This window comes from Schistocerca cancellata, chromosome 7, assembly GCF_023864275.1.
Source record: "Schistocerca cancellata isolate TAMUIC-IGC-003103 chromosome 7, iqSchCanc2.1, whole genome shotgun sequence".
Lineage (NCBI taxonomy): Eukaryota > Metazoa > Arthropoda > Insecta > Orthoptera > Acrididae > Schistocerca > Schistocerca cancellata.
The window spans coordinates 349,547,943-349,570,757 of record NC_064632.1 but is presented as its reverse complement, the minus strand read 5'-3'; the positions used below and the strand labels follow the sequence as shown (position 1 = coordinate 349,570,757).

The window sequence follows — 22,815 nt, the reverse complement described above, 5'->3', positions numbered from 1 at the left end:
GCAATGATTACCTAAGTGCAAAGGACAATTAACACAAGCAGAAAGATGTACATGTTCAGTAAACTAGATAAAAAAATTGTATCTCAATGAGGGACTTTAAACATTTAGCACAGGGAAGGAGCATGCAGATGAACTCTGGCTCAAGTTTAAAAGAATAATCAATCATGCACTGGATGGATATGTACAGTTTACAATGGGAGGGAACCTCAATGGTATACAATCATTGTAAAGAAACTTCTAAAAAACAGAGATTACTGCATAATAGGCATAAAACAAAATGTAGGGCAATAGACAGAGATGCTGAATGAAACACATTTGGCTGTCAAGAGGGCACTGTGTGATGTCTTCAATGACTACTGTAGCAGAATGTTGTCAAGTGATCTTTCACAGAACCCACAGAAATTCTGGTCATATGTAAAGGCTGTTAGCGGCCAGTCCCTAGTGAATGAGACGGGAAGTGAAATTGAGGGTAGCAAAGAAAATGCTGAAATGCTAAAATCTGTTTTCAAATTTTCCATTAAAAAACCCCAATTTAATCCTCATACAACTGAAAAGATGAATGCAATAGGTATTAGTGGCAGTGGTGTTGAGAAACAGCTGAACTCGTTAAAATTGAACAAAGCTCCAGGGCCTGATGGAATCCCTGCCAGATTCTATACTGAATTTGCAGCTGTGTTAGCCCCTCTTCTAACTAAAATCTATCATAGATCCCTTGAACAAAAAATCTTGCCTAGTTCTAGGAAAAGCCCCAGGTCACACCCACCTAGAAGAAGGGTAGTAGAGGTGATCCACCAAACTACTGTCCAATATCCTTGACATCGATTTGTTGCAGATTTTAGAACATACTCTGACCTCAAACATAATGAGATAACTTGAACAGAATGGCCTCCTCAATGCCAACCCCAGCATGGATTTCAAAAACATCGATTTTGTGAAACCCAATTTGCACTTTTCTCACATGACATACTGAAAGCTTTGGATCAAGGTAACCAGGTAGATGAAATATTTCTTGATTTCCCAAAAGCATTTGACTTAGTACTGCACCTACACATATTGTCAAAAGTACAATCATGTGTGTCTCAAGTGAAACTTGTGACTGGATTGAGGACTTTTTTTTTGTAAGGAGGACACAGCATGGTATCTTGGATGGAGTCATCATCAGCTGTAGATGTAACTTCGCGTGTGCCCCAGGGAAGTGTGTTGGGACCCTTGCTATTCACATTGTATATCAATGACCTAGCATACAATATTAATAATAAATTCAGGCTTTTGACAGATGATGCAGTTGTCTATAATGAAGTACTATCTGAAAGAGGCTGCATAAATATTCAGTCAGATCCTGATAAAATTTCAGTGTGGTGCAGAGATTGGCCACTTGCTCTAAATGTCCAGAAATTTAAAATTCTGCACTTCACAAAATGAAAAAAATTATATCCTCTGACTATAATATCAATGAGCCAATGCTGGAATCAGCCAACTCATACAAACACCTGGGTGTAACACGTTGTAGGGATATGATTAGATTAGATTAATTATTCATTCCATAGACCCATAAAAGAGGGAATACTCCTGGGTGTGGAACATGTCAGATGAACACATAACAAAAATGTAATTAGAGAAACTTGAGTTTTATGAATTTTAATGATCCTCGGTGAATAAAGAGTAAAATTATGTACATGAATTAAATTTAAACTTCTAATATTTATAGGTTCAATACTTACATCTGCTTTCATTAAATCCATCATTCAGACATTTGCTAGTTTCTTGGCTATTACAACCAAGTATTGTCAAAAATTAAAGTAAATTATTCATTTCAGTGATCCTCAGTTAAGAACAGTCAGATTATGTACAAGATTTAAAATTAAACTTCCACTATTTACAGACGTAAGACTTACATCTGCTTTCATTCACATAGTAGGTAGTTCCTTGGCTGTTACAACCAAGTATTGTCAAAAATTAAAGTATAATAAATTTTCATTAAAATGGTCTACTGCACTTGTTGAGAAACTCATGGATGGAATAGAAGGAGTTGCCCACCAAAAATTCTTTTAAATTATGTTTAAATTGTGCCTTGTCTGAAACTAAACTCTTAATAGTTGCTGGTAACTTATTGAAAATATGCATTGCTGAATACTGGACTCCTTTCTGGGCAAGAGTTAAGTGATTTTAAATCTTTATGTATATTGTTCTTATTCCTAGTATTGATAATGTGTACTAAGCAGTTAGTTGGAAAAAGAGATGTATTATTTACAACAAACTTCATTAAGGAATAAATATACTGAGAAGCTACGGTTAATATGCCCAATTCTTTGAATAGGTTTCGACATGATGTTCTTGGATTTACACTACTCATTACTCTTATTATACGCATATGTACTCTAAAAATTTTTTCTCCGTTTGTGGAGTTACCCCAAAATATGATACCATATGACATAATGGAGTGAAAATAAGCAAAATATGCCAGTTTTTTTATATTTATATCTCCGATGTCCGACATCATTCGCATTGCAAAAACAGATTTGTTTAGGCGCTTTAGCAGTTCATTAGTATGTTGCTCCCAACTGAATTTATTATCAAGTTGTAATCCCAAGAATTTTACACTCTCAACTTCTCCTATTTCCATGTTGTCATATTTTATACACACATCAGAATGCAATCTCTTTGAAGTTCTGAACTGCATATAATGAGTCTTTTAAAGTTTAATGACAGTGAATTGGACATGAACCACTTATTAATGTCAGTAAAAATTTGATTAGCTGCCCTTTCTAAATTTATATTTTATTTATTATTTATTGCAATGAAATGGAATGATCACATAGGTTCAGTTGTGGGCACAGCAGGTCGTAAACTTCAGTTTATTGGTAGAATATGGGGGAAGTACAATCAATCTACAAAGGAAATTGCTTACAAATCATTCGTGTGACCGGCCCTAAAATATTGCTCAAGTGTGTGGGAGCTGTATCAGATAGGACAAACGAGGGATATTTAACATATATAGAGAAGGGCAGCACAAATGGTCAGAGGTTAGTTTAATCTGTGGGAGTGTGTCACAGAGATACTGAAGGAAATGGATTTGAAGACTCCTGAAGATAGACATAAACTATCCCCAGAAAGTCTATTAACAAAATTTCAAGAACCAGCTTTAAATGATTACTCTAGGAATACAATATGCCCTAAGTATTGCTCACATAGGGGTTGTGAGGACAAGATTAGAATAATTACTGCACGCAAAGAGGCATTCAATCAATCACTCTTCCCGTGCTCTGTACATGAATGAAACAGAAAGAAACCCTAATAACTGGTACAATGGGACTTACCCTTAGCCAAGCACCTCACTGTAGAGATGTGGTGTTATATAGTGTGTACTGTGTTCCATCAGCAGTGAAAAGGGGTCTCTCAGCCCAGACGACTCTGTTCACCTGACATTACACATAATGGACAGTGTCTCAATCAACTCTTAAGTGATAATCAGCAGATTATGTCTTAGGAATTGTGTGCACAGCTGAATGCTGGCTATAATGCCTTAGGAAAGACGTTACTGTTAGGTACTCACAAAATGTATTGTGTGAGATGAGTCCCGCAAATACTTACACGAGGAAGGGAGTGACAGTGGCGATGGGTAGTGGGGGAACACTTGACTGTAAATTTGCTGGGATATGCTGTTGTCAAAACTGTAAGACAGATTGTTCAAGTTTTCATGATAGCAGCTTACAGGATCTTATTCATTGTTGGCAAAAGTGGATAAAAATTATTGTGACCATGGGGAATGATGACAGTATGCAGCTGAAATCTTGTTCTGTTGAACTGGATTATTGTGATTTCCATGTCTATTGTATGTTGTACGAAAATAAATGGAAGATATCAATTTTGAAATAATCCTTACAGACACATTGCAGCATGTATATGATTATGATTATGATTACATAAATGCACATGATTTATGACTCTCAGAAAACCATATGGTGTGCAAACAGGTCAACTAAATTGGTGGTATGCAGTCAAAGAGTGCCTGCTTATGTTTCAATGGATTCTCCCTGAAAAACAGTTTGTATTTGGGTACATAAAATAATCAGTAACAGGTAGATGAATGATGAATAAGCTGCCATGCAAACATCTCTGACATTTTCGATGGGTGAGAACTCAAGTGACCACGGATGATGGGGAATTAGCAGTACACGTCATTCTTTACAGATGTCTCACACATCTGCTATTTGAAGTATTTGTGGGTTTGGACAACAAAAGCAGCATGTGAGTCACCATTCCTGCCCACAGCAGACAGTGATGAACTGTTTAAACAGACAGTTTCACATTTAGTGCAGTGCTCCATCATTAAGACACCATGGAAAAAGCTGTACTACCAGTTGGGGTTCCTGCAAAGAAGATGCGGGTCACCATATTATGTGGTCACTTGTACTATCCAGCACCAGCTCATTACTTCTAATGATCCTCTTCTATCCACTGTTTCTACGCATATACCACTTCTGCAAAAGCACGACCAAAATGAGCCAAAATGTTACAGTACTATACACTCATCCTCTGTCTTATTCAAACTCACATGTAGATGTTGAGTCCTTTGACATTTGTACACTTGCTTTCACATTTCGATGTCTGTCAGTCTGCTCTTCACAGTCCAATTTTGACACAACACTAACCTTTCCAGTAAGACAAGAGCTGCTCAGCCTTTATAAGCACAACAGGTACATAATCTTTATCATTTATGCTGGCATATTGTTCTACATATCCAGTTTATTTGAATTAATTGAAGTCAGTACCTTTGAGTGTTGCAATTTTTCACAAATATTTAGTTTTACATTAAGATAGGATGAATAGTTGCTGAGTGCATGAAATTTTATTATCCAGTTTACAGTTAACCACCGTGTCCTTAAGCTAAGAGTAGATTACCTGGATTAAAACAGAATAATCTGTTGCACGCAGCTTCATCATTACGTCCACCCCATATGTAAATCTTCTGCTCATGTTCAACAGCTGTGTGTCCATACCTCTGATATGGGACAGTGGTTTTTGTCACATCATTGTATTCTGGTGTAGGTAAAGCATGCCACCTGTAGTTACCTACAAAATATAAAGTCAAATTAAAGGAAATTTAATACATCTGTAAGCAAGTGCAGTTTCATTTATGACTACATAATGGAGGCTCCTATGCAAACAAGACAAAAATGAAAGCTCAAATAAGAAAAAAATTCACAAGCCTAAAAAGTGTACCCTGAAATTAAAATGACATACTGCCAAATCTGGTCTGCACATAAATGTCAAAAGAATTTAGAAAGTTTTTTTTTTTTTTTTTTAACCTATGGAAGGCCATATGCAATGATACACATGCTGAGAATGCATCGCCTCTTTGACCTCTACAGATAATCTTATACTTATAATTTCATAATGGTACAAAATCTATACAGTAAATTATTATGAGTGTTAAACGCTGCCATTTTTTTACTTAATGACGATCTCGCTGTGCAGCAGAATATAACAAACCAGTGAATGCAGTGTTGCTTGCTTTCAGGTGTAACACTGTACAGAAGGGGAGAGAGGCTGGATGTGGCTCATTATTTATTCTAAGCATGTGTGGACATGTCTGGACCACACTTCCTCAAATGCAAAATAGCCATGATCTATCTTCATGGCATACTCTGTGAAATCAATATCAACATTTTCTCAAAGGAACAAGATAATACTGAAAAAAATTTTCTAACCAGCACTGTTTATAGTTGAATAAAATCTGCTCCAGAATGAGATTTTCACTCTGCAGCGGAGTGTGCGCTGATATGAAACTTCCTGGCAGATTAAAACTGTGTGCCCGACCGAGACTCGAACTCGGGACCTTTGCCTTACGCGGGCAAGTGCTCTACCAACTGAGCTACCGAAGCACGACTCACGTCCGGTACTCACAGCTTTACTTCTGCCAGTACCTCGTCTCCTACCTTCCAAACTTTACAGAAGCTCTCCTGCGAAACTTGCAGAACTAGCAGTCCTGAAAGAAAGGATATTGCGGAGACATGGCTTAGCCACAGCCTGGGGGATGTTTCCAGAATGAGATTTTCACTCTGCATATCAGCGCACACTCCGTTGCAGAGTGAAAATCTCATTCTGGAAACATCCCCCAGGCTGTGGCTAAGCCATGTCTCCGCAATATCCTTTCTTTCAGGACTGCTAGTTCTGCAAGTTTCGCAGGAGAGCTTCTGTAAAGTTTGGAAGGTAGGAGACGAGGTACTGGCAGAAGTAAAGCTGTGAGTACCGGACGTGAGTCGTGCTTCGGTAGCTCAGTTGGTAGAGCACTTGCCCGCGTAAGGCAAAGGTCCCGAGTTCGAGTCTCGGTCGGGCACACAGTTTTAATCTGCCAGGAAGTTTCATATCAGCGCACACTCCGCTGCAGAGTGAAAATCTCATTCCTGAAACATCCCCCAGGCTGTGGCTAAGCCATGTCTCCGCAATATCCTTTCTTTCAGGAGTGCTAGTTCTGCAAGTTTCGCAGGAGAGCTTCTGTAAAGTTTGGAAGGTAGGAGACGAGGTACTGGCAGAAGTAAAGCTGTGAGTACCGGACGTGAGTCGTGCTTCGGTAGCTCAGTTGGTAGAGCACTTGCCCGCGTATGGCAAAGGTCTCGAGTTCGAGTCTCGGTCGGGCACACAGTTTTAATCTGCCAGGAAGTTTCATATCAGTGCACACTCCGCTGCAGAGTGAAAATCTCATTCTGGAAACATCCCCCAGGCTGTGGCTAAGCCATGTCTCCGCAATATCCTTTCTTTCAGGACTGCTAGTTCTGCAAGTTTCGCAGGAGAGCTTCTGTAAAGTTTGGAAGGTAGGAGACGAGGTACTGGCAGAAGTAAAGCTGTGAGTACCGGACGTGAGTCGTGCTTCGGTAGCTCAGTTGGTAGAGCACTTGCCCGCGTAAGGCAAAGGTCCCGAGTTCGAGTCTCGGTCGGGCACACAGTTTTAATCTGCCAGGAAGTTTCATATCAGCGCACACTCCGCTGCAGAGTGAAAATCTCATTCTGGAAACATCCCCCAGGCTGTGGCTAAGCCATGTCTCCGCAATATCCTTTCTTTCAGGACTGCTAGTTCTGCAAGTTTCGCAGGAGAGCTTCTGTAAAGTTTGGAAGGTAGGAGACGAGGTACTGGCAGAAGTAAAGCTGTGAGTACCGGACGTGAGTTGTGCTTCGGTAGCTCAGTTGGTAGAGCACTTGCCCGCGTAAGGCAAAGGTCCCGAGTTCGAGTCTCGGTCGGGCACACAGTTTTAATCTGCCAGGAAGTTTCAAAATCTGCTCCATTTTCAAGCTGCATACTTTCAAATAAAATCAGACTTTCAACACCTGCTTACCCCGGGGATGGCTAACACTTTGAATATAATAAACTTTCTTGAGACTAAGAAGTTTATGTCCACAAATCAGCAATGTTTTAGACAACATTGCTTGAGCGAAAATCAGCTTGCCACTTTCCCATGTGATACACTGTAAACTACGGATGAAGGGCAACAGGCAACTGAGTGAAGTGGCGCAGTGGTTAGCACAATGAACTCACATTTGGGAGGATGACTGTTCAAACCCTAATCAAGCCATCCTGATTTAGGTTTTCTGTGATTTCCCTAAATCACTTCAGGCCTGGGATGGTTCCTTCCCCACCCTTCCCTCATCTGATGGGACCGATGACCTCGCTGTTTGCCCAAACTGATCGACATATGGGATGAGTTTACAGAAATGTGAGTGGATTGAAGAAGTCTTAAGTAAAGAACCCAGGATGTTGTCCTCGATGGCGAATGTTCATCAGAGATAAGGGTATCATCAGGAGTGCCCCAGGGACATTTGATACGACTGCTGCTGTTTTCTATGTTTTCTATACACATATCTGATTTGGCAGAAGGGTGGGTAGCAATCTGCAATTGTTTGCTGATGATGCTGTGATGAACGGTAAGGCACTGAAGTTGAGTGACTGTAGAAAGACACAAGATGACAGACAAAATTTCTAACTGGTGTAATGAATGGAAGCTAGCTCCATATGTGGCAAAACCCAAGTTAATGCAGATGAGTAGGAAGAACAAACGTGTTATGTTCAGTTACAGTATTACTAATGTCCTGATTGACAAAGTCAATTTGTTTATATATCTGGGCGTAATGTCGCAAAGCAATATCAAATGGAATGAGCATGTGAGAACCTTGGTAGGGAAGGTGAATGGTTGACTTTGGTTTATTTGGAGAATTTTGGGAAAGAGTGGTTAACCTATAAAGGAGACTGCATATAGGACACTGGTGCAACCTATTCTTGATTACTGCTTGAGTGTTTGGGACCCGTACCAGGTCAGACTGAAGGAAGACATTGAAGCAATTCAGAGGCAGGCTGCTAGATTTGTTACCAGTAGGTTCGAACGACATGTACGTTTTACGGAGATGCTTCGGGCATTCAAATGAGAATCCCTGAAGGAGATGATGGTCTATTCGAAAAACACTGTTGAGAAAATTTAGAAAACCAGCTTTTGTAGCTGACTGCTGAATGATTCTATCGCCGTCAACATAAATTGCGCATAAGGACCACGAAGATAAGTTTCAAGAAATTAGGGCGCATATTAAAGCATATAGACAGTCATTTTTCCCACCCTCTATTTGCGAGTGGAACAGGAAAGGAAATGACTAGTAGTGGTACAGAGTACCCTCCACTATGTCCTATTCAGTGACTTGAAGAGTATCAATGTAGATTTCGTGTTCGTTTTGAATACGGTCAGAGAGAGTCCTTTTAGTCAGCCATAGTGCCGGTAGTACTAGTGTTTGTTTTCAATACAGTCCAGAGACAGGTAGTGCTATTTTCATTGTTTTCTACAAGAAGTGGCTAGCAACCACAGTTTAGTCAACAATCAGCCGCCTTTAATGGATTAGCAGTCTAGTTGAAAGTTGATTAACTCTGTACAGTAAATTTATTTCCTAGGATGGACAGGATGTGTGACTGCTGTGTACGGACGCAGGAGGAGCTGGCCACTGTTCGCGAACAGCTGAACGTGTTGATGGCCGCGGTCAGCCGCCTTCAGGCTGCTGCCTCAGAGTGTAGCGGCAGTGGGGAGTCTGGTGCATCGCATGGTACACCCCAGGTGTTACATGCTTCACCCACTGTCCCTGCTGTCGAGACATCTTTGCGGGTACCAGGCGCGGTTGGGCCACCCTCTCCCCAAGGGGAGTGGCGGGTTCAGCAGCGTTCACGGCGCACGAGGCGGACAGTCAATGTGGAGGCTGGCCGTGTGGCGTCGCCCACTCTGCCTGTGAGTGGACATGTGGCCGCTCCTTCAGCGAGGTCCGAGCAGGCACACGGGGGGGGAGGGGTTTATTAGTTATTGGGAGCTCCAACGTTAGGCGGGTGATGGAGCCCCTTAGGGAAATAGCGGAAAGGTCGGGGAAGAAAGCCAGTGTTCACTCTGTCTGCTTGCCGGGGTGTCTCATCTGAGATGTGGAGGAGGCCCTGCCAGCGGCGATAGAGAGCACTGGGTGCACCCGACTGCAAATTGTTGCTCATGTCGGCACCAATGACTCCTGCTGTCTGGGTTCAGAGGTCATCCTCAGTTCATACAGGCGGTTGGCGGAATTGGTGAAGGCGGAAAGCCTCGCTCGCGGGGTGGAATCGGAGCTAACTATTTGTAGTATCGTTCCCAGAACCTATCGCAGTCCTCTGGGTTGGAGCCGAGTGGAAGGCTTAAACCAGAGGCTCAGACGATTCTGCGGAGATCTGGGGTGCAAATTTCTCGACCTCCGCTCTCGGGTGGAGAAATGTAGGGTCCCCCAGAATAGGTCAGGCGTGCACTACATGCCGGAAGCGGCTACAAGGGTAGCGGAATACGTGTGGAGAGCACATGTGGGTTTTTTAGGTTAGAGAATTCCCTCCCTATGCCCGACAAGACGCCTCCTGAGACGCGGCAAGGTAGGAGTAGGCAAAATGCAACAGGGAATAACAATATTAATGTGCTAATAGTAAACTGCAGGAGCGTCTATAGAAAGGTCCTAGAACTGCTCTCATTAATAAACGGCCACAACGCCCATATAGTACTAGGGACAGAAAGTTGGCTGAAACCAGATGTAAGCAGTAATGAAATCCTAAACTCAGATTGGAATGTATACCGCAGAGACAGGCTGGACAGTGAAGGGGGAGGCGTGTTTATAGCAATAACAATAGTATTGAAGGAAACTGACGGAGATCCGAAATGTGAAATAATTTGGGTGAAGGTCACGGTTAAAGCAGGCTCAGACATGGTAATTGGATGTCTCTATAGGCCCCCTGGCTCAGCAGCTGTTGTGGCTGAGAACCTGAAGGATAATTTGGAAAATATTTCGAGTAGATTTCCCCACCATGTTATAGTTCTGGGTGGAGATTTTAATTTGCCGGATATAGACTGGGAGACTCAGATGTTCATAACGAGTGGCAGGGACAAAGAAGCCAGTGAAATTTTTTTAAGTGCTTTATCTGAAAACTACCTTGAGCAGTTAAACAGAGAACTGACTTGTGGCGGTAACATATTAGACCTTCTGGTGACAAACAGACCCGAACTATTTGAAACAGTTAACGCAGAACAGGGAATCAACGATCATAAAGCAGTTACTGCATCAATGATTTCAGCCGTAAATAGAAATATTAAAAAAAGGTAGGAAGATTTTTCTGTTTAGCAAAAGTGACAAAAAGCGGATTACAGAGTACCTGATGGCTCAACACAAAGGTTTTGTCTCCAGTACAGATAGTGTTGAGGATTAGTGGACAAAGTTCAAAACCATCGTACAATACGTGTTAGATGAGTATGTGCCAAGCAAGATCGTAAGAGATGGAATAGAGCCACCGTGGTACAACAACCGAGTTACAAAACTGCTGTGGAAGCAAAGGGAACTTCACAGCAAACATAAACATAGCCAAAGCCTTGCAGACAAACAAAAATTACGCGAGGTGAAATGTAGTGTGTGGAGGGCTATGCGAGAGGCGTTCAATGAATTCGAAAGTAAAGTTCTATGTAGTGACTTGGCAGAAAATCCTAAGGAATTTTGGTCTTATGTCAAAGGGGTAGGTGGATCAAAACAAAATGTCCAGACACTCTGTGACCAAAATGGTACTGAAACAGAGGATTACAGACTAAAAGCCGAAACACTAACTGTCTTTTTCCAAAGCTGTTTCACAGAGGAAGACTGCACTGTAGTTCCTTCTCTAGATTGTCGCACAGATGACAAAATGGTAGATATCGAAATAGATGACAGAGGGATAGAGAAACAATTAAAATTGCTCAAAAGAGGAAAGGCCGCTGGACCTGATGGGATACCAGTTCAATTTTACACAGAGTACGCGAAGGAACTTGCCCCCCTTCTTGCAGCGGTGTACCGTAGGTCTCTAGAAGAGCGTAGCGTTCCAAAGGATTGGAAAAGGGCACAGGTCATCCCCTTTTTCAAGAAGGGACGTCGAACAGATGTGCAAAACTATAGACCTATATCTCTAACGTCGATCAGTTGTAGAATTTTGGAACACGTATTATGTTTGAGTATGACTTTTCTGAAGACTAGAAATCTACTCTGTAGGAATCAGCATGGGTTTCGAAAAAGACGGTCGTGTGAAACCCAGCTTGCGCTATTCGTCCACGAGACTCAGAGGGCCATAGACACGGGTTCACAGGTAGATGCCGTATTTCTTGACTTCCGCAAGGCGTTCAATACAGTTCCCCACAGTTGTTTAATGAACAAGGTAAGAGCATATGGACTATCAGACCAGTTGTGAGATTGGATTGAAGAGTTCCTAGATAACAGAACGCAGCATGTCATTCTCAATGGAGAGAAGTCTTCCGAAGTAAGAGTGATTTCAGGTGTGCTGCAGGGGAGTGTCATAGGACTGTTGCTATTCACAATATACATAAATGACCTGGTGGATGACATCGGAAGTTCACTGAGGCTTTTTGCAGATGATGCTGTGGTATATCGAGAGGTTGTAACAACGGAAAACTGTACTGACATGCAGGAGGATCTGCAGCGAATTGAAGCATGGTGCGGGGAATGGCAATTGAATCTCAATGTAGACAAGTGTAATGTGCTGCAAATACATAGAAAGATAGATCCCTTATCATTTAGCTACAATATAGCAGATCAGCAACTGGAAGCAGTTAATTCCATAAATTATCTGGGAGTATGCATTAGGAGTGATTTAAAATGGAATGATCATATAAAGTTGATCGTCGGTAAAGCAGGTGCCAGACTGGGATTCACTGGAAGAATCCTAAGGAAATGCAATCCGAAAACAAAGGAAGTAGGTTACAGTACGCTTGTTCGCCCACTACTTTAATACTGCTCAGCAGTGTGGGATCCATACCAGATAGGGTTGATAGAAGAGATAGAGAAGATCCAACGGAGAGCAGCACGCTTCGTTACAGGATCATTTAGTAATCACGAAAGCGTTACGGAGATGATAGATAAACTCCAGTGGAAGACTCTGCAGGAGAGACGCTCAGTAGCTCGCTACGGGCTTTTGTTAAAATTTCAAGACCATACCTTCACAGAGGAGTCAAGCAGTATATTGCTCCCTCCTACGTATATCTCGCAAAGAGACCATGAGGATAAAATCAGAGAGATTAGAGCCCACACAGAAGCATACCGACAATCCTTCTTTCCACGAACAATACGAGACTGGAATAGAAGGGAGAACCGACAGAGGTACTGAGGGTACCCTCCGCCACACACCGTCAGGTGGCTTGCGGGGTATGGATGTAGATGTAGGTGTAGCTTTCGACTCATGGCCCATGTCCATGCTAGTGCTAAAGCACTCAGGCTCGCTTCACATTTCCCCCGATGCCATGCCGCGCTTTCTGAGATTGAGGAAAAGGAAGAGGTAAAACAGCAAATGCATCACATTTAGGTGGCACAGCAGTCACACTGCATGCAACTTCATTTTATATTTCACATTTCTCAACGACATACACCACAAACAAAACAAGTTTTCAGAATTAATTAATTATTTTTGGTGCACTGAAGACATATAATAATTTTTATCTGGTTCAAATTGTCAGCATACGGAGACGCAGACAATTTCATAGAGTTTCGGCCTCAAGTTGCCATGTAATTGCAACGTATGTAGTTTCGTAATTGAAACAAAAAAAAGTCTTTCATACAAATATGTTGATCAACATATTGTAGCACTTTTGCAACCTCATTATGGAGACTTGGAAAATCTACCCGACAAAAGCAATGTAGACATCCTGGGCAGTTTTAATGTAAAAAGATTTGTAATTGAAACTGGAATTACCTTGTAGGCCAATCAGTTATGTCTGTACATGCACAGGGTGCTTTCAACTGACATGACAAACGGTCTCAAAAACATCTCAAAAAGAGATGTAAGACTGACAGTGTCTTCCTAAGCTTTGTATAACTATCCTTTTAATTCTTGCAAGACCATAATGAATTATTCACACCTCGCACTTTCTGAAACGCCAGTGAGCTTAGGGAACTGGACTGTCTTTGTCAGAATGTGTCCCTTTGACAATGCAATTTTCTTTTTAAGTGCATCCCTTTCAAATCAGAAAGAAGTTACCTTGCAATGTTTTACTGTGGGCAGTGTGAAGTCAAGTCCACTTCAAATGCGAAGTCTGCAATCCATCCCTGATGTTCTAATTTTTGTACCTGTACTCCCATTTCCTTAAGAAATTCGACAACGGCAAGTTTTAAATAGAAAAATCATTCCAGGCATGCTGCTTGACTTAACCAATGTACTTTGCAGTAATAAACAAAGTCTCCATACTCTTCATTCATTTACATTGAAAACTGTTGTAACCGAGAATGGGTGTGACTTCAAAAATTTTACTATTCATACCACCAATTTCCCCAAGTGCTTCATGCCTGAAAATTTCGCACAGAGTACTTCTTGATATACAGAACAATGGACCCTGTCTGTCGACTGTTTTATTTTTTGCCCTTTCATTGTCATCTAAAGGTTTAAATCCTCTCTGCATGGTACTGTGATGTCATTTCACAGAAAATAAGCAGTACCTGTCTCTTATGCGAACTGAGAATTCTCATCCCTCTCTTCTGTCATTCCCATTCATTTTAAAGAACTGTGATGATACATGCTAGTCTGCCTCTTTATGCACAACCAACCACTCGACTTGTGAACATCCTCCATACCACCTACAAATAGTGACGGGTAAACAGCGCTAACACCACAATTCTGCTGAGATCAGAGTTTTGTCGACTGAAAAATACTGCACCACAATGCAAAATGAAAGTCATGTGATTGCAGATACTTCTGAGAAACACCCAAGCAAACCAGAGTGACAGGACAGGCCTTGGCATGCCTGTGGCTTGCACAGATTGCATGCATGCAGTTTGGTTGTGGCTGGCCCTGATCTACACCATTATCAGCAGGAATAAAACCTACCAGCCAGTCTGATACAGTTTTCCACTTATATAGATGTGGCAGGAGTGACTGGAATCTTCCAAGGGTCTGAAATGAAGAGCAAATGGAAAATCAAGTTCAGCAGCTCTTGGCATCTTTGGCTTATCTAGCAATGAATGACATCAGTCTTCACTTTGCTTATGCCCAGTTATTTGTATAGGTTGACTGATTCCAATTATGATCCAGTGATATTGGAATCATGGGCTCCTATATTTCTGCATTTTGTGAAATGCACAATTTTACATTTCTGAACATATAAATGAAGTTTCCAATCTTTGCACCAATTTGAAATCTAATCAAGATCTAACATGGTATTTCTGCACCTTATTCAAATAGTGTTTGTTACAGATAACTGCATAGTCAGTCTGCAAGAAGTTTGAGGTTACTGTTAATACACAACATGAACAGCAACCGTCAACAAATTTCCTTCAAGTATAACCAAACAATGTTCCTTCTCATGTAGCAACTCACACTAATAAGAGGAACTGAGCTTTCCATAGTCAATAAAGCCCCTGCGTGAATCACCTTACCAAAGCTTTCAGGTGTCCTGTTAATAAATAACAAAACAAGGCAAACTGATTAATTCATTACATTTTTCCCTAGTTGGTTAGATTTATGGACTGTGCTTTAATTTTTGAAATTAACCAGCCGACAAACATATTGCAACTGTCCTGAGCATGTTTATTCTGCTTGGTGACTGCTGCCCACAGTGCACACCTAGTGGAGTATGACCACGTATGCCGTGGCACAGAACATCAGCTATTGGCCCACCCCTGCCTGCGAGCACGCATTTGAGCTGGAATAGTCTGATCTACATCTTAATCAATAGGATAATGGAGTAACAAAATTTATGCAGTTAAAAGGTGTTCAACTTTGCTTCTGCTGTTTTTTCCCCAACATATGAGGCTTTAATGAAACAAACTGGCTACACATGTATCATTCAAAGTATTTACCATCAATGGCCACTACTTTCTCCCACCTTTCGGGCAGTGTACGAATCCCGCGTCGAAAAACTTGCTCATCTTTTGAAGCGATCCACAAACCGATCCAATTTGTGACTTCTTCATGAGATCGGAAGTGTTGGTCAGCCAGGCCATGCACCATTAATCTGAACAGGTGATAGAAGGAGCAATGTCTGGAGAATACAGCGCGTGGGGTAGGACTTCCCATTTCAATGTTTCCAAGTATGTTTTGAACTCTTTTGCAACATAGGGGTTGAGCATTGTCGTGCTGCAAAACCACTTTATCATGCCTCTCGCTGTATTGCGGCCGTTTGTCTTAATCCTCAGCTCAAACATATTAATTGCATTCGGTAACAAGCGCCTGTGATTGTTTCACTTGTTTTTAACACCACATAGTACAAGGTGCTGAGCTGGTCCCAGCGTGATCTTGGAGCCATGAATATTCGGTTTGGCTGTCGACATGGAAGCATGGCCGGGATATCCCCTTTTGCATTTAGGTATCGTAATGAACCCATTTTTCATGCCTGGTCACAATGCAATGCAGAAATCCCTTCCATTTTTGTCTCTGAAGCAACTGTTCACAAACGCACAAATGCCGTTCAACATCTCTTGGTTTCAGCGCACACGGGACCCAAGTTCCTTCTTTCTGAATCATGCCCATAGCCTTGAGACATTTTGAAATGGCTTGCTGCGTCACTCCCACTAACTGTGCCAGTTCTTCTTTAGTTTGATGCAAGTCTTCACTCAGCAATGTCTTCAATTCTGCATCTTCGAAAACATTCTCTCTTCCATCACTATGTTGGTCTATGACATTAAAATCACCATTCTTGAAGCCTTGAAACCATTCACATAACGTTCTTTCACTAATAGCTTCCTTACCATATGAACTTGAGAGCATTCAATGAGACTCAGCCGCTGTTTTCTTCATATTAAAACAAACAGTAACATTTCCTGCAAATGACGAGAATTAGGTTCATAAACTGACATTTTCAATCAAGAATAACTTTATGATGCAGACACAAATCAACCGTTTGAATGAGGTTATGTTGACCGAAGTCCAAGCTAACTGCCTGACATCTGCGATCTGTTTGTTTCGAGCGCTATTTACCGTTGTTGCCACTTATCAGCAAACAGCAGAAACAAAATTGTACACCTTGTAATGATGTCAGACGGGAACTTTTCTTCCCATATTTATAATTTAAGTTCAGACAGTTCCTATTTCACGAGGAAAAGTAAGTTTTGGAATAAATCTGATGTACGGTGCCATAATTTCAGATACACCAAAATAAAGAAAGCAATTTTCTTGTCTGTTTGGATGATAAATTAAAAAAGATAACGAATCAAAATAAATATTGTGAAGCATAAGAAGGTATCAGAATGGAGAACTCCACCACAATTTTCTAGCTCTTTAGCAGAAACATTGGAAATACCAGATAGATAAATACTTTGTCCTGACTAAGACCCAAGACATCATCAAACTGGCGGGCATAAAAAACTTATCTAACTCCATTACGACAATCAGGCTTCATTAGTAGTTGTCATCATCTTCACTCTGAAGACTAGTTTAAGGCACTTCTCCACACTACTACACCCTGTGCAAGTCTCATCATCTCTGCATAACTACTAAAACCTCTATCTATTTGATACCTGCTTATGTTATTTGAGCCTCGATCTAATTCTACACTTTCGCCCCCTCCCTCCCCCCCTCCCCCCCTCCCCCTCCTAATTTCGAACAAGTATCAAACTGGCAGTTATTTGATGCCTTAAGATGTGCTTTATCAACTAAAACCAATTTTTTACTCAAGTGGTACAATAAATTAATTTATTTTTTCAATTTTATTCAGTATCTCCTCATCAGCTATTCAATTTACCTATATAATTTTCAGCATTCTTCTCTAACAGCACATCTAAAAAGCTTGCATTCTCTTCTTATCTAAACTGTTTATTCTCAAAATTTCACTTCCATACCACGTAACATACCAGAAAAATGCCTTCCAGAAGGATTCCTAACATTTAAGCTCATACTCAATGTTGGCAAATTTCGCTTTTTCAGAAATGAATTTTGTGTTATTACCAGTATTTGTTTCATATGCTCGCTAGTTCATTTATCATCAGTTATTTTGCTTCCCAAATAACGAAACTCACCTACTACTTTTAGTGTCTCATTTCATAATCTAATTCATTAACATCGCTCAGTTATTTTAAGTACATTCCATTACCCTTGTTTTGCTTTTTTTTATGTTCAACTTGTAACCTCTTTTCAATATAGTATCCATTCCAAGTCCTTTGCAGTCTTTGGCAGAACTTAATAATAATAATAATAATAATAATAATAATAAAAGCTCAAAGCTGAGCTTTTAATCCTTTTCCAAATTTCTCCTTGGTTTCTTTCACGTTTGCTCAGTATATAGCCTAGATTGAATAACTCAAGGATAGGCTACAACTCTTGTCTCATTCTCTTCTTAACTAATTCTTCCCTTTCATGACTTTCAATTCTTGTAACTTCAGTTTAGCTTCTGTACAAATTGCAGAGAACCTTCTGTTACCTGTATTTTTTCCCCAGCTACTTTCCAAACATTTCCCCGTAAACATCATCAAAAGGTTTCTCTAATCCAAAAATATTGTAAATTTAGTTTTATCTTTCTTCAACCTACCTTCTACAATAAATTGTAGAGTTGTTATAGCTTTGCACATTCCGACAGTTCTCCAGAACAACAATTGATCTTCCCACGTTGCCATCTACCAGTATTTTTATCCTTCTGTAAGTAATTCGTAACAGTGTTGCAAACCATACCTTATTAAAATTATGATTTGATAATAAGCACACTTGTCAGCACTTGGCTTCTTTGGAATTTAAATTAGTCCTTTCTTCTTGAAGTCTGGTATTTCATCCATCCCACATATCTTGCATATCAGAAGCAATAATTTTTATCATGGATAGGTCTCCCAAGGATCCCAATAATTTTGAGGCATTGCTGTCTACTACTGCACCTCTTTTTTGAAAAAGATTTTTCAGTGTTCTGCCAAATTCTTCACACAGTATCATATCACCCATATCATATTCTTCTAACTCTTCTTCCCATTCCAAAATATTGTCTTCTGGTCCATTTCCCTTGTGTATATATATATTCCTTCCAACTACCAGCTTTCCCTTCTTTGTCTAGTACTAACTCGTCATTCAAGCACTTTATATTCGTGCAGCTGATTCTCTCCCTCCCCTAGCCCTCCCTCAATGACCTCCTTAATCTTCCTATAGCTGGCATCCATCTTTCCCATATTCACATATGCTTCTACTGCCTTGAATTTATGTTCTAGCCACACCTGCTTAATACTTTTTCACTTTCTGACAATTTGATTTTTTAAATTTGTATTCCCTTTTGCTTGCTTTATTTTTGTGTCTTCTCTTTTTGTCAATTAAAAACAACACCTCAGATGTTGTCAAATGATTTCTGTAGGAATGTGGGAGCGATCTAGATGCTTGTAAAACAGTAAAGTGGTAGCCAAGATCGCAGGAATTCTTTTTATTCTATGATTACCAGTTTCGGTGAAACTAAAGCCACCATCATCAGATCTTAGGGCACATACAGGTTACAACTTCAAGGCAGGTGATATTAATAGTTTTCCTATATAATGCAGGCCTTGTAACCTGTATGTGTCCTAAGATATGATGGTGGCGGATTTAGTTTCTGAAAGCGGTAATCATGGAATAAAAAGAATTCCTGCAATATTGGCTACCAGTTTATTGTTTTACAAATGATTTCTACTGGGCCTTCTCTTTTTTTCTCTCTTTGATCCTCTGCCACATTCATTATTTCATCTCTTAAAGCTACTCATTCATCTTCTCTTGTATTCCTTTCTTCTGTTTCAGTCAATTATTGTCTAGTGCTCTTTGAAACTCTTAACAACCCCAAGTTCTTTGAATTTATCCAAAGCCTATCTCATCAATTTCTTACCTTTCTGCAATTCACAGTTTTAATTTACAGTTCATAACCAATAAATTACGGTCAAAGTGCACATCTATCTATGGAAATGTTTTTCATTTTAAAATTTGTGTTTGAAATCTTCATGTTTCCATTATATAATTTATCAGAAACCTTCTTGTGTCTCCAGGTCTCTCACTGTATCAAACATTGTTTCATGATTCTAATGCCATGTATTAGCAATGCTTGAATTTTATTCTGTTCAAATTTCTACCAGGCGGCTTCCCTTACATTCCTTTCCCTCATTCTTGTTCTCCAATTATTTTTCTGTAAAATACTACTCATGCTATTGAATTGCAGTCTCACATCAAAATTAAATTTTCATCACCCTTAACCACCTGTGTAATTTGTTTAATCTCATTATACATTCTTCCACACTCTTCACCATCTGCAGTGTTAGCAGATCTATAAACTTTTACTGCTGTGCTGTGTGTTGGCTTTGGACTTATCTTGGTTCCAATAATGTGTCCATTACACTGTTCATAGCATTCCTATTTTCTAATTCATTATTACACGAACTTCTGAATTACCCATATTTGATTTTTTAGTTATAATCCTGCACTCAGCCGATGACAAGTCCTATTTTTCCTGTCACCACACTTCACTAATTCCCACTAGACCTTAAACCTAGTCAGTCCTCTTTTTAAATTCTTTAACCTACCTACCGAATTATGGAATATAACAGACTGTGATCTGACACTTAGAACGCCACTTTTGTTTTGTTGATGATGACATTATCCTTAGTAGTCCCCACCTGGAGTATCTGAATAGGGGACTATTTTAGCCCTCAAATATTTTCCCAAGAGGATGCCATCAAGATTAAGCTATACTGTAGAGTTGCATGCCCTTGGAAAAAATAACAGCTATTGTTAGGGAGGGAAGGGGAAGGATGGGGTGGAATTCACTCATGCAACTATAATAAACCCTTAACAACAATTTTGTCCTAAAGAATGTATTCAAACCAAGTGGGTACCCATGGGAATTTGAAAGCTCTGAGCTGGGACAAACAGCTCTTCAGCCCCTCCTCAAAACACACCACTTATTTGATATTGTTATCTTCTTAACCCTTTAACTGCTCTGGACGTGTTAATGCACACAGCTTTGTACCTGTCCCTGTGTGCTCTGAACGTGTTTACGCAAGTTACCAGTCCTCCTACCTGGTGCTCTGAACGTGTCTAAAACTTCACCAACCAGTATCTGTTTTTCTAACCATACACCAGCAAATTAAAATTAAGTTTAAAAAATACTCCTTTCAAAATAAATCACCACAAACTGAAAAAAATTTAAAAATACATGCAAGTAGTCTTGGCAAACATCGAAATCCCCATGCTACAATACAGCAGAATACCACTTGAGTAGCCTAAACAAAATCACTAAGTCCACTGATAAAGTGGAGCATCGTGATAATTATCAAAGTACGGGAAATGTTGCAACTATGTCATGCCAATCTAGATGACTTCTTTAGCCATCAGGACAGCCCAGTTTAGCTGCAACATTTCCGTTGTTGCCAAAAACGAATTACCACATATTAATCCACTTTACCAATGGGGTGCATTATTTTGTTTTTGTTGTAGCTGTGTCGTCAGACAGTGAGACTGGTATCTTGCACTGTCTGCTATCAATTAATCCTTCTGTGGCCAGAAAGATGCACCTGGTTGCTGGTGTCAAGTCCAAGACAAAACCTGTCCACTGAGTGATTACAAGACACATCAGATCATGCTGTGCTGAAGTTTCTACCTCGCTTACACTGTAAGTTTACTTCCTGGCTGTTTATCAGATTTCCAACAGACTATGTTTTGGATTGCTATTCTATGGATTATTAACAAATTTGCTTGAGTCTGGACAACCTGAATTATCCTCTTGGTGTGTTCTTCAATTTACGATAATCCAGTGAAGACTGGAATTGTGAACCATCAACTGACTATAGTATATCAATATTTCTTGTGTTTTAAAGAATGTGTTGCACCATAGTGGGTGTACAGCTTTGGCTCCTCTAACAGTGTGCTAGGATATTGCTGCATGAGGATTTCAATGTGAAACCAAGACTGCAGATGTGAAGCTGATACCACACAAAAATTAATTATTTAACTTATTTTTTACTTTACTACTACACCTCATAAATCAAACAGTATTGCAGATTGTGTATCTGGATTTCTGAACTAGAACTGCACACAACCATCACTGCTACGGGAAGGAGCCATTTAACTAATTTTGTCGCTACACAATATTTATGAAGTAACGTTATGGTGCTCAGCAAGTTTCAAGCAACTCCTCCATCAATATACGCCTGTTAAACTTCACTGTCGGATCCATCACACTATCAACACTTGGAATGTCTTTTATGAACAACGTATCAACCCAATTTCCTGACAGAAATTTACCACAGGGGAGCAACACCTCAAGCAACACATCTGCTTCTAAATGCCATCTTCTCACATGTCACCTTTCAGATACACTGCCCACATAAGACTTCACACATCACATCATCATTACATCACAGGACAAACCAATAACCAGTACTGAATCTTTCCATTAACTCTCTCTCTCCTCAACTGACAATACCACAAAATCTTAAACTTTGATTCTAATAGCTGATTAAACATTTCCATTACTGTAATAAATTCCGCCTGTCCTGCCATTTTGAAATGAGAAGCATGCTGAACGCAGAGAAACTGAAATTAGGAATCTCATTTTGTATATAAAACAAGTTAATGTTTAAGCTACTGGTGTATGGCATCACACACACTAATATTCAAAGACTCAGACCAATAAATTACTTAACAATATCTACATCTACATCTACATCTATATGTAAAAAGAAAGATGATGAGACTTACCAAACAAAAGCGCTGGCAGGTCGATAGACACACAAACAAACACGAACATACACACAAAATTCTAGCTTTCGCAACCAATGGTTGCCTCGTCAGGAAAGAGGGAAGGAGAGGGAAAGACAAAAGGATTTGGGTTTTAAGGGAGAGGGTAAGGAGTCATCCCAATCCCGGGAGCGGAAAGACTTACCTTAGGGGGAAAAAAGGACAGGTATACACTCGCACACACACATACATATCCATCCGCTATACGAGATTGGAATAATAGAGAATTGTGAAGGTGGTTCGATGAACCTTGTGTATATGCGGATATCCATCCGCATATACACAGACACAAGCAGAAAATGTCTGCTTGTGTCTGTGTATATGCGGATGGATATGTGTGTGTGTGCGCGCGAGTGTATACCTGTCCTTTTTTCCCCCTAAGGTAAGTCTTTCCGCTCCCGGGATTGGGATGACTCCTTACCCTCTCCCTTAAAACCCAAATCCTTTTGTCTTTCCCTCTCCTTCCCTCTCTCCTGACGAGGAAACCATTGGTTGCGAAAGCTAGAATTTTGTGTGTATGTTTGTGTTTGTTTGTGTGTCTATCGACCTGCCAGCGCTTTTGTTTGGTAAGTCTCATCATCTTTCTTTTTAGATATATT

General features: G+C 40.2%; 1 protein-coding gene and 4 non-coding genes across 8 annotated transcripts in view; 3 read left to right on the top strand and 2 right to left on the bottom strand.

The window, feature by feature from the left end:
- The window catches only part of LOC126091883 (kelch domain-containing protein 3), a 124,173-nt gene that overhangs the window by 83,547 nt on the left and 17,811 nt on the right, over positions 1 to 22,815 (bottom strand). For all 4 annotated transcript variants that reach the window (XM_049907166.1, XM_049907168.1, XM_049907167.1 and 1 more), the window contains exon 3: positions 4,903 to 5,073. In XM_049907166.1, the coding sequence (XP_049763123.1) occupies positions 4,903 to 5,073 (171 nt within the window). The remainder of the gene's footprint in view (positions 1 to 4,902; positions 5,074 to 22,815) is intronic.
- Positions 5,812 to 5,886, bottom strand: Trnat-cgu (transfer RNA threonine (anticodon CGU)). Its single transcript has one exon. It is a non-coding gene; the product is annotated as a tRNA-Thr (tRNA).
- Trnat-cgu (transfer RNA threonine (anticodon CGU)) lies at positions 6,267 to 6,341 on the top strand. Its single transcript has one exon. It is a non-coding gene; the product is annotated as a tRNA-Thr (tRNA).
- On the top strand, positions 6,869 to 6,943 carry Trnat-cgu (transfer RNA threonine (anticodon CGU)). Its single transcript has one exon. It is a non-coding gene; the product is annotated as a tRNA-Thr (tRNA).
- On the top strand, positions 7,170 to 7,244 carry Trnat-cgu (transfer RNA threonine (anticodon CGU)). The gene has a single exon. It is a non-coding gene; the product is annotated as a tRNA-Thr (tRNA).